This window comes from Gopherus evgoodei, chromosome 20 (assembly GCF_007399415.2).
Source record: "Gopherus evgoodei ecotype Sinaloan lineage chromosome 20, rGopEvg1_v1.p, whole genome shotgun sequence".
Lineage (NCBI taxonomy): Eukaryota > Metazoa > Chordata > Testudines > Testudinidae > Gopherus > Gopherus evgoodei.
In genome coordinates, this window is record NC_044341.1 from 12,121,657 (window position 1) to 12,132,992 (window position 11,336).

Here is an 11,336-nt window from a genome sequence, read left to right on the forward strand (position 1 = left end):
ACCTGCCAACAGAGGGCGCTGGTACTACCTGCACCAGCCAGCCCAGCTCAGCCATAGGGCTCAGGAAAGACCCACTCCAGAGTCACAGACAGCAGTGAACTGGCTAACTGTGTTCACTAGAGGGTGGGAGGGGCGAGGGGGAAATCTCTGCCGTTGACGCAGGAGCCTGCTGTGCCAGTGAGGGGGAACCTCTATAGCGCATCTCCCGGAGGGTGCATGCCCTAAGCCACTGCCTGGGATAGAGAGGCCTCTCCTGGCATGGGCTGAGAGTGGGCAGCCTTGGGGACAGAGAACTGAAGCGGATGATACTGCCATGCAGGGCTTCTGTGGCCACCCTCCCAGCAGCTTCCCTGGTGGGGAAGGGCTGGGGCTTGACAGCCCTGGAGACCAAAGATCTCTGTTTACCCCCAATTCTCACCTCCCCCGTGATCTCCCTGCCAGCCCTGATCTGGAAGAACCAGCTGGACAGGAAAGGATGGAGTTCAGTCTCCATGGCCAGTTAGCCCTGCCCTCCCCTCCCCTCCAACCCCCAACAGCAAGGGGGCCATTTGAGGTGGTGGGTTCTCCAGCGTGGGCTGCTGCTTGCTGCAGCCTGGTCCGAGATCCATTAAACTCACTCCCCCGCCATGGCCACTGGTGCTCTGGGCCAACTTCCATCCAGCCTAGTGCTGAAAAGACTCCAGCTCCCATTGTCACTGCTGGCAGCTCCCGAGCCAGAGCAGGCCAGATGGCTGAGCCAGGCTCCATTGGTCAGGTCTCATTGAAACAACCCAGCGCAGCTGCAAAGAACAGCTCCTGTCTCTCTCTCTCTCCCTGGAAACCTTGGCCTAGCATCCTCTCAGCCCTTGGCACAAGCCGATCCAGGACATGTTTGTAACCCAGGCCCCACTCCCAGCGTCTGATCGGGTCTCTCTGCCCTTCTGTTGTCCTGCCTGTGTGTGCGTGCAGTGCTCTGCCTGTCTCTGCATGTTCCAGGACTTGCCTCTCCTGTGGATTTGCCCTAATTTCAGCTGGCCATTGGAGTCGCTGCATAGGCACGCGCCCTTCCTGCAGACAGGCACTGGCACTGATCGCCCGCCCAGCAGGCAGAGGGAGGGTTTTCCTCTCTACATGAGGGGATCACACCCAGTGCTGCTACCCTGGCACCTGTACCTGGAGCAAACCCCAGCTGCAGGCAGGGCTGGGCCCAGCTCCTCCAAGGTATATAGTGCCTAGCTCCCATTGATTTCAGTGGGATTGTGGCACTCGTTACAGCTGAGGAGCTGGGCCCCACATGCTGCAGCGATGGGGTGGGTTAAGATCTTAGATCTCTCTGGGTTAGGTTCCTCCCTGCATTGGAGCTCAGCTCAGTGTATGGATTGGAGGGTGGGGGGCAGCTTTATACCACCACCTTGGCCCCTTCCTCCCCATGCTGGGTCAGCTCAGGATTACCTCAGCCATCAGTACAGGTCCCAGCAGCCCTTCCTCATGCCAGCTGCCAAGAGTGCCAGCAGCTTGGTGTAGACAGGAACATTTCCTCAACACCTCCTTCTGCCCTGCCAAGAGGGTTGTCACCAGCTGCCCTGCCTCTGCTGGGGGACCCCTCTCTGTCAGGGGCTTCTTTGGGGTCCCCACTGGTGCCTTGATAGTTACCTGACATACATTAACATAGGGGCTATAAAAGTGCAGCAGGTAGGTAGGTGGCAGAGGAAGGGTGTCCAAGCAAACTCACCAGCCAGGCAGTATTACTGCAAATTCACCGCAGTCCCCCCAGCCCGTATCAGCTGTTTGGTGCTGCAACAGTGGGTCTTTTCTCATGATTCTGGCCCTCTGGCCAGGCCCCTCATGATCTCACCCCTTCTTCGGCAATAAAGAGTCCCACAGGCCAGTATCAGATTAACAGCCCCAGCCTGGGTTCTGTAGTCCTTGTGTCCTTTACCTCAGGGAGGCTTTCCTCCCCCTGTGCTAGGAGAATAGGGAACCCCAGACCCACACTCACCGCTGGGTTCCAGAGCAGAGCCCCAGAGGAAGTGGCTGGAATCAGCCCCTTACTGCTTCCTTGCCCAGCTCCTACCACAGGCCATTTCTCAGACTCTGCTTCTGGGATCCTCTCCTCTTGGAGGTCAGGATTCTCAGACATCTTCTCTCCCATCTGTTGCTGAAGGACCTGACAGTCACCCTTGCTATATTCAGGGCCAATCCCAGACTCTACAGCCACCCTCCTCTCAGTCCTATTGCCACTAGCCACCCTGGTTCTCCTCAGCTGGATCAAATCCTTAATTACCTGCCAGTCTCCTCTCTGGGTGTCACAATGGACTAATTGGCTTCTCCAGCTCCCTTTAATACTATCACTGCTGGAGTAGGGTTTATACATCCCATCAGGGAGTCTCTTCCTCTCGTCTGTCTACCTGGCTGTGTCATTCTCTCAGTTTTCAACCAAAATGAAGCGGGGGGAGGAGCATAACCCGGTTTTATCCCAGCTGATGTCCTCCCCTGAATGGCTCGTTTCTTCCTCAGAGAGCCCAGGCTCAGCAGGTGGGTTTGTTTACCCAGACATTTGTTCAGGGCAGGGTTTCCCATTGTCCAGATGTGAAGCTAACCAGGGAGGGAAGATGCCCATCAATTACCATCACAGGGGAGGGAGTTGCTTCCCTCCCTGCACAGGGGGGCTGAGACACTTGGCCCATGGACTTCCCATCTTCAAAGGTTGTGATGGAGGAACAAGGCACTGGCCTGGAGGGGGAGGGGAAATGGGCCTCAGTCCAGCAGCAAACATCTGGACACTTGAGCAGCTGATAACAGTGCCATCCGTACAAAGGAACCTGTCAGCTGGAAGCAGGCCAAGGATCTGGAGCCCTGAGTGTACTGTTGGTGATGTCTGGGCATCTTGCCAGCATCTGCACCAGCTGGTGAAAGCCTGGCAGAGAGAGCAATCGGCTGCTTTGCTGAGGGTGGATCAGCTACAGGGAGTTGCAATGATTCCCAATCCGGGTAGGAGCTTGGCCAGGGCTGGCAGAAAGAGGTCCCTGGTCCCTCACAGCAGAGGGGAAGCGGGGGTGGGGGGAGGCCTGACGGAACAAGTCTCGCCCCTCTCCTCCCCCAGCTCTGGCAGCTGCATTCCCAAAAAGCCAGTGATGGAATCCTTTCCAGGCTCAGGCTAGCCAATCTGTGCCCATTGCATGGGACCAGCTGGCTCAGGGGCTCAGGTGCCTTTCTAAGGGCTTGTGCTGTTTTCCTTTGCAGAATACGCTGAGCCCGATGTGGTCCAGGTGAGCCCCAGCAGTCAGACAGCCCCATCCACCTTCAAACCCGCCCTGGACGAAGGCTACACGCTCCCGCTGGTAGTGAACCACTATGACGTGCCGGGCAAGTACCATGAGTATGCAGAGCCTCTGCCCCCCGAGCCCGAGTACGCCACCCCCTTCACGGAGCAGGCCCTGGAGGCCGCAGGAGCTGCTGCCAAGAAGAACACCTGTGTCAAAGTAGTCCCCACCACCCAAGGCCTGGCAGGGTCCCTGATGTCCCCTGGGATCCTGCCACAGTATGACTTCCCAGCTCAGCAGCTTGGTGAGACACCGAACAGCACAAGAGGGGAGGGATCCCACCAAGCCAGCATCGTGTACACAGAGCCCCAGACTGAGCGGACTTCCACCCCGTGGGGTGACGTCACCACCTCCCCAGAAGGGCACTGCTTACAGGTCCGAGACTTCCCTCTCGCTCACATTTACCACGAACCTTTGTGAGGCTGTGGAAAGGGGATTCACATCAGACACATGCCAGGCAGCTGGAGAAGGGCGTCTGGCTGCACTGGGGAATCTGCTCTGGGCCTACAGAGCAAGAAGCACCAGCCCTATCTATCATCAGCAAAGGGAAATGAAATAGCCATGGGGTCTATAGCACTGATCTGTGTCGAAGAAGCTGATCCTTCTAACTGCCTGATTAGTTTGTTTTGTTTGAGTTGTTTTTTTCCCTTGAACTTAATAGATACCCCAGATCATCTTCACCTCTCTTTTGGATTCGCAGGGACAGTGTCAGGCTCAATGATCATATATAAATATAAATATATATACATATATCTCCTTTACCTGTAACTATTACTGTTTTCTTAATAACCATCGTTTATACTGTGCCATGGACTATACAGAAAGTGAAAGAGCGCCCCCTGCTGCCCTATGAGCTCTCTAACGCCTCCCTCTGGTATTAAAACTTGAATGGAATTTTACAAACCTCATCAACTTGTCAGAACCAAGGCTGTTGATTTGTTTGTTCTTCTGCCTTTCGTGGTGAAAGCAGGCAGGTCAGTTTCATGTTTTGTTTCTAGTCGTTTTCAGTTCGTGTTTGTCTCCTGTCACTGGCAGATAGGTACCTTGCCAGCGCAAGCTAGTGGGGAGTGTTTAAATCCCAAAACAAAGGCTGCTCTTCCTTGAAGTATAAAATTAAATTCAGGAAAATATGTACAGATAAATTAGGGCTTTTAAAATGTTTTTTTAAAAACCCAAAACCTATGTTTTTACACCTGTGCTTCACTGACCGGGGGCTCAGTCTAGCAAACAGCGATGTTATGCAGGCAAATCACATTACTCACCTGCGCAGTTCTCGGTTTTAAGGAGTGAAATTACTTAAATATCTTTCTGCAGACACACATGTAAGTGCTTGGCACCTAAATACCTTTGAAGATCTGGAACTAAGTCGCTCTTTTAAATCAGCTATGAAGCGACAGGTATTCTGCACATGCATGGTAGGACACGTCAGGGGAAGCTGGAATCAAGAGCAGAGGAATCGCAATTCTATGCTCTCTCCTATATTGGCTTCTTTGCTGATCAAGCAGGCAATGCTTGTAATGGGATAAGAGGACACTGGTTGAAAAGGGTGGTGGCTACTCATTTCTATCTGTTAGAGAATTGCACCTGTTTCCTGTGATCTTGCTACCTCTGCCCCTGCAACAAGCACTTCATCTGAGATCCTTGGAAAGGGACAAAGCTGCAGAGCGATCCTAGACAGTAACGCCAGTGCCAAGACAGCTCTGAGGACGGGAAGCTTGGTGCTTTTCTTAAGCAAGTACCACTGCAGGTCCAGTTCCATGGTGTTGCTCGGGGACAGTAATGTTTCCCAGGGGGAATTTGATCGATAACTGTGTTTCTCTAACAGCAGCCATATGGATGGAAAAGACCCATTTTGCATTGTCAGAAATGCTCATTCTTGGCTGACCCCATCCTTCCAGCATCTCTGGCTGTCAATTCCTCCAGTGGATGGGGAATGGAGCCTCAAATCTGGGTCCTGTGCTCCCAAGGAGAGAAGAATGAATAGTAATAATCACACCTAGCTCTTCTAATAGTGCTTTTCATTAGTAGCTCTCAAAGCACTTTACAAATGAGGGCAGTATCCTTATCCCCATTTTACAGATGGGGAGACTGAGGCACAGAGTTGGCATTGACTTGTCCAGAGTCACCCAGCAAAGCAGCAGCAGAGCCAAGAAAAACACTCAGGTCTCCTGGGTCCTAGTTCAGTGCCCTATCCACTAGGCCAGCAGTTCTCAAACTGGGGACCATGGTCCAAACCCCTGGGGGTCTGCGAGAGTACTGATCAACCGCTGATCAACTCCTTCCCCTCCCTCCCAGTGCCAACTGCACACCGCAGAACAGCTGTTCAGCAGCATGCAGGAGTGCTGGGAGGGAGGGAGTGGAGCAGGACAGGGCGTGCTTGGGGGAGGAGGCAGAAAGAGGCGGGGAAGTGGAGGGGCAGAGTTGGAGTGGGGGCAGGAAGAGGTGTGGAGGGTGGAACTTGGGGAAGAGGTGGAGTGGGGGCAGGGCCTGGGGCTGAGCAGGGGTTGAGTACCCCCCCGCCCAGGGAAAATTAGAAGCTGGCTTCGGGGTCCTTGAAAATTTTTAAATCAAAATCGGGGTCCTCGGGTTGCCAAAGTTTGAGAACCACTGCACTAGGCCATTCTCCTCCACCCATGGTCTGCACTCACCCTGTACAGAACCACATGTGTACATGCCTCCAGAGATGCACACACCCTCATACACAGATTGCTGTGCAGCCCTTCCTATATGCACTCCCCCACTGATTCCGAAATGCTGCCACAGAGGCACGCACAGCTCCTGGCAGTACCTCACAGCATGGATAAAGCCCTGTTGCTTTGGCAGCAGCCCCAGGACCATTAGGGGGTTCTTTAATATTCAGCACATGGATTCCAAGCATCTCAGGGCGTGTGTGTCTAGTTGCCTTCTGCTGCAGATCCATCTGGCACAGCACTCCTCACGCACATGCACAGAATGATGCAGCAAGTCCAGGCTCTGCAAGACTCCTGTGTGAGACTCTTAGCAAGTTCAATACTACGGCGTAGGAGGAGCCCCCTTGTGGTATTTGAAGCCCCATGACCAACCCCAAGTCTTTGCCTAGCCCGTTTACTTTCAGTGTGGGAAACAGCCATCTTCCCCACAGCGTTGTGATGCTTGGCGCTTGAGAGGCAGAGCCACTGGCGCTGCTCCGGCTCCCATTATAATCAACAGAAATACTCCCACCGACTACAGTGGGGTTTGGACTGGGTACTAAGTAAATGCCAGTATTGCAGCTCCCCAGGTTTGAGTGATGCTGCTCTGGAGGCCTCACCTGAGGGTTCATGTGTCACAGTATCTGGATCTCCCCAAAGGGCAACTGACTGATTCCAAATAAAAGCCCCATTCACCTAATTGCCCGGCTCCAGTCCCTTGAAGATGAATGGGCCATATCCTTGGCTGGCGGAAATCCACATTGCTCAGTGGAGTGATGCTGCTTCACACTAGTGGAAGGTCGGATCTGAATGGATCAGTCAGAGCTAGGTATTTCCATTTGGAAACCTTCTCCTCCCCAATGGTCCAGTTAGGTTTGTGCCTTTTACCTTGCTACAGTGTTTGACTGAGACACAGGTGACGTTCCTGTGGTTTAGCCATGAAGTTCAGATGGGATTAATCCATGGCCTTTTCATTGCACGGTACATGTTCAAAACACTGTATGAGCATTCATTCCTTAATCTTTGCAACACTCCAGGCAAAAGCTAGGAATCATTATTCCTGTTTTACATGTGGGGAAACTGAGGCACAGGGAGGCAAAGTGAATTCCCCATACTCACTCAGCGACTAGAGAACTAGGGATAGAACTCAGTTGTTCCTGTCTCCTGTCTGTTCATTCCTCTGGATTACATTGCATCCCAAGAACTCACAAACTCCTGATGCCCAGACCTTTGTATTACAACTAGACCTCCTATACTTCCACCCAGGAGGGCAGAAAGGTGGGAGGCAACAGCCAGCCATTTCACAGCTCCTCCCTCTTGGCTACAAAATGTGCTGGGTTTCAGGATCCATGCACTTGGCTACAATGACTTTCTTCCTAGTGCTCCCACCCAAAGCCATCAGCATTCGTGGCCTGCAGAGGTGGGTTACTGTGGGCATCGTGTGATCACTTCCCCCTAAAATCTGGGAATAAAAGTTATTTGGACTAGCAGGAAAACATGTCTAAATGTTTGGGTTTTTTTAAAATCAGTTTTCAACCAAAATGAAGGTTTTTGGTTCAGCCAAAATTTTTCAGGTTTTTGTCAAAAACCTGAACCTTTTTTATTTTTCAGTTTGGGGGCTCTTTCTTTCTTTCTTTGTTAGTGGAAACAAGGGATGGTTAAAGGAAGGACAAAGGGGAAACAACAACAAAAAACAGAAAAACAAAAGTGTTTTGGTTGTTGAAGACTGGAAAAACATTCAGTTTTGTTTCAGCCAAAACCAAAAACAAGTTAGCCGAAAACTGCTGGCGTGATATCCTGTCTCCATTGAAGTGAATGGCAAAACTCCCATTGACATCCATGGCAAAACTTTGTGAACAATATCAGAGAACCAAGTAACCTGGAAATTTCACAATCTGAATGTTTCACAAGCAGAGCAAATCCAGTATTCCCTGGGAATTGTTTGCACGTCTCTAACATAAACTCCTCTCTCCCAAGAACACATTGACAGGGTCCTGGAGCATCATTAGGCAGTGCACAGTTCCTCATAGCAGGATGTTTCTGCTGGGCTAGTTTCTGTATCCAGTCAGTCCCTCAGCACACTAGACACGTGCTTGTCCTTGTCATTTGCACTTTGTGCCATTTCAACTGTGTGGGAGACATTTAATATTTTAAAGACTCATATTTGAAAGAGAAAATCTTCACAGAATCTATCCATCCCTATACACCCCCTTAGCTATCTAATCATCCATCCCCATACACTCCCCTTAGCTATCTATCCATTCATCCAGCCCCATACACATCCCTTAGCTATCTATCCATCTAATCCTCACAGACATCCTTTATTTATCTAATCTATCTATGACAAAACTCAGTCCACTTGGCTACATACACACATACAGACAGTGAATAAATACATTAATAAACCATAGTACTGTGCCTAGCATGATGTCGGCGTTAGTCTTCACTGGGAGGTGGGCTAAGCCCCTGTTCTTGATAACCAATATTAATCTGGAATGATCCCAGCACCCACCGGCAACCTATCCACCCCCTCTCTCTGATTCAAACACTGCCAGCCACAAGATCACTTTCAGGAACAATATTTTGCAGACTGCAGCAAGATTTGGGGAAATCTGATTTTTACCCTTGTGCGGTGGGTGTGGGGGGCTAAACTCAAGCAGGGAAAGGAACTTTAATTTAACTTGGCTAGATGGCCCTCTGTTAAAATAACTGCAAGCATACAAATAGATTCATAGACTCTAGGACTGGAAGGGACCTCAAGAGGTCATCGAGTCCAGTCCCCTGCCCTCATGGCAGGACCAAATACTGTCTAGACCATCCCTGATAGACATTTATCTAACCTACTCTTAAATATCTCCAGAGATGGAGATTCCACAACCTCCCTAGACAATCTATTCCAGTGTTTAACTACCCTGACAGGAACTTTTTCCTAATGTCCAACCTAAATCTCCCTTGCTGCAGTTTAAGCCCATTGCTTCTTGTTTTATCCTTAGAGGCTAAGGTGAACAAGTTTTCTCCCTCCTCCTGATGACACCCTTTTAGATACCTGAAAACTGCTATCATGTCCCCTCTCAGTCTTCTCTTTTCCAAACTAAATAAACCCAATTCTTTCAGCCTTCCTTCATAGGTCATGTTCTCAAGACCTTTAATCATTCTTGTTGCTCTTCTCTGGACCCTCTCCAATTTCTCCACATCTTTCTTGAAATGCAGTGCCCAGAAATGGTGTCTTGCTTCTTTCTCCCCCCTCCCCACGTAATTAATGCTTCAATATAATCTAACTGCAGAAAGGGATAAATAATGCATCATTAAGTATTTAGCAAACAGCAGGGCCAAACACAGAAAAACAGAGCGAGGGGAAGAGAAAATGTACATATTCTGTTCTAGGAAGTTAATAATTACATAAAGCAAATGAAATTCTACAGGATATTATGAAAGACTTCAAAGCAAGGGGGACGACAATATTTGTATTTGGAGTAGAAATAATTCTCAGAACTAGGAATTTAGAAATGTAGTCCAAGTATTACTTCACACACACACACACACACACCCTTAGTGGGAAGGGCAACAGTCTGTGAGCAGTTAGTCATACCCTAGAGAGAAGCAAACAGTCCCATTTAAACTACAAGGACTTATGGAAACACAGTTTAAGGTACAGAAAATCCCTTCCCCTGCACACTCTGTGCATTCTCACTTACAAGACTCCCAAACAAGGCAGGCAGAAACACTTAAAACGGAACCAGCTAATTTGAACACAACCTTCGACACAGCTTTCCAAACTCATTCTGACTTTAACCACGCACTTCGGGGCGCCGGAACCAACGATTACCAGCTGCCCCAGGAGCAAAAATTGTGCTTCCGAAATCTCTTGATGTCGATTCCGCACGAGGCAGGGTGAGGCCGCAGCCACCCCACTCCATGTGCCATACACAGCAGAAGCCCTTTTTAACGAACACCAGGCTGCCCCGCCTCCCCAGTGTGTGACTACGCTTTGTGGGTCAGGGCGAGATGCCGCTCGGCCCCTTCAGAAAAGCGATTTGTCATATCCCACAACCACCTCCGTTTAGTCCCTTGGCGGCTTTTTCATTCACTTTATTGTACTTTACCCAGAAATCGTTCAAATGTGCGCACAATAGCGGGCCGGCAGGAGATGCAAATAAGGCGCATGGCACGCTGGGATTCCACCATAGACCAGGCAGAGCGGGGCGGGAGGAGGGGCGGGGCCAGGGTGAGGGGAAGGCGTGGAATCCACAGCAGCTTCCAAACAAAGTAAAATCGTCAGCCAAGCCCCAGGCTGGCAAGGCTGCTGCAGCTCCTGGTGCAGGGGCAGGAACTAACAAGGGAGAGAGCGGGGGGGGGTGGGGTGGGGTGGGGGTGCAGAAAGTAGCAGTTTGAAGTAGGCAGCTGGTTTGAACCAGAGACCACTTGATCTGCAGGCAAATGTGTTACCAGTGAGCTATACCCCCCACCCCCCATAAAGCCTGCTCACCTCGCTGCAAGGCTCTGTGACTGGCTCCTGTGTCTTGCTTTCTCCCCCAGCATCTTTCTCGCCATGCAGCTGAAGAAGTGGGGGTTTTTTTACCCACAAAAGCTTATGCCCAAATAAATCTGTTAGTCTTTAAGGAGCCACCGGACTCCTTGTTGTTTTTGTGGCTACAGACTAACACGGCTCCCCCCCCCATACTTCCTCTCCCCATCTCTCTTGCGCTTGGCCAGCTGTCTCTCGTCTTGCCCCCCTCAAGCTCTCCAGCGCCTTTCTTCGCTGTCTGTTGGCTACCTGCACGGATGAGACAAGTGGAGCACAACATGAACACAGCCAAGCTATAAGCTGCTGCCCTAAGCTCTGGCCCCCACCAGCCCAATGTAAACCGAATTCGGGCCCAGCTCTGCCCAACACCTCTTTGCCCCCCCGCCCCGTAATTCGCCTTTTTTCTGCTTAACATTTCGTAATGAGTCGCTCTTATTCACCGCGCCATAGGAATGTGTCATAGGGTAGCACCCAGGCGGGGCATTCACAGACCTAGCCCCCCCCCCCGGTGCTCGGCGCTGTACATGGCTCTAGCGCCCCTGCAGTGTAAGCGGCCGCCGCATTCTGAGCCATCTCATTGGCTGCGTCCAACCCTTCATTAAACACCCAACGAACCCCCCTTTCTCGCGGGACCGAGAACTGACCCCCCCACACACACTCCCCTTCGCCCCCGCGTGGCTGTTACCCGCACGCGGGACGGCAGCGGGGCCCAGGGGAGCGGACCCCCAGCGGGATTCACGGTGGGGGCGCCAAGGGGCGCCGAGAGGACGGGGGGCTGCGCAAGGGTAAATGGGGAACCCGTTGCGTTGCCATGGAAACACCTCCGGCTGGGGGAGTTTG

At 51.4% G+C, this 11,336-nt stretch overlaps 1 protein-coding gene, 1 long non-coding RNA gene and 1 other non-coding gene across 5 annotated transcripts in view; 1 reads left to right on the forward strand and 2 right to left on the reverse strand.

Moving 5' to 3' along the window:
- Positions 1–4,210, forward strand: part of LOC115637733 (discoidin, CUB and LCCL domain-containing protein 1-like) — a 65,313-nt gene extending 61,103 nt beyond the window's left edge. For all 3 annotated transcript variants that reach the window (XM_030539285.1, XM_030539286.1, XM_030539288.1), the window contains one exon: positions 3,223–4,210. In XM_030539285.1, the coding sequence (XP_030395145.1) occupies positions 3,223–3,722 (500 nt within the window). In that variant the 3' untranslated portion in view covers positions 3,723–4,210. The remainder of the gene's footprint in view (positions 1–3,222) is intronic.
- A 3,362-nt stretch (positions 4,211–7,572) lies between these two features.
- On the reverse strand, positions 7,573–11,309 carry LOC115637734. The gene is made up of 3 exons (XR_003997341.1): positions 11,182–11,309; positions 10,458–10,745; positions 7,573–8,098 (listed from the first exon to the last, which is right to left on the reverse strand). It is a non-coding gene; the product is annotated as an uncharacterized LOC115637734 (long non-coding RNA).
- On the reverse strand, positions 9,774–9,915 carry LOC115637808. Its single transcript, XR_003997361.1, has one exon. It is a non-coding gene; the product is annotated as a U11 spliceosomal RNA (small nuclear RNA).
- Positions 11,310–11,336: the final 27 nt, after the last annotated feature.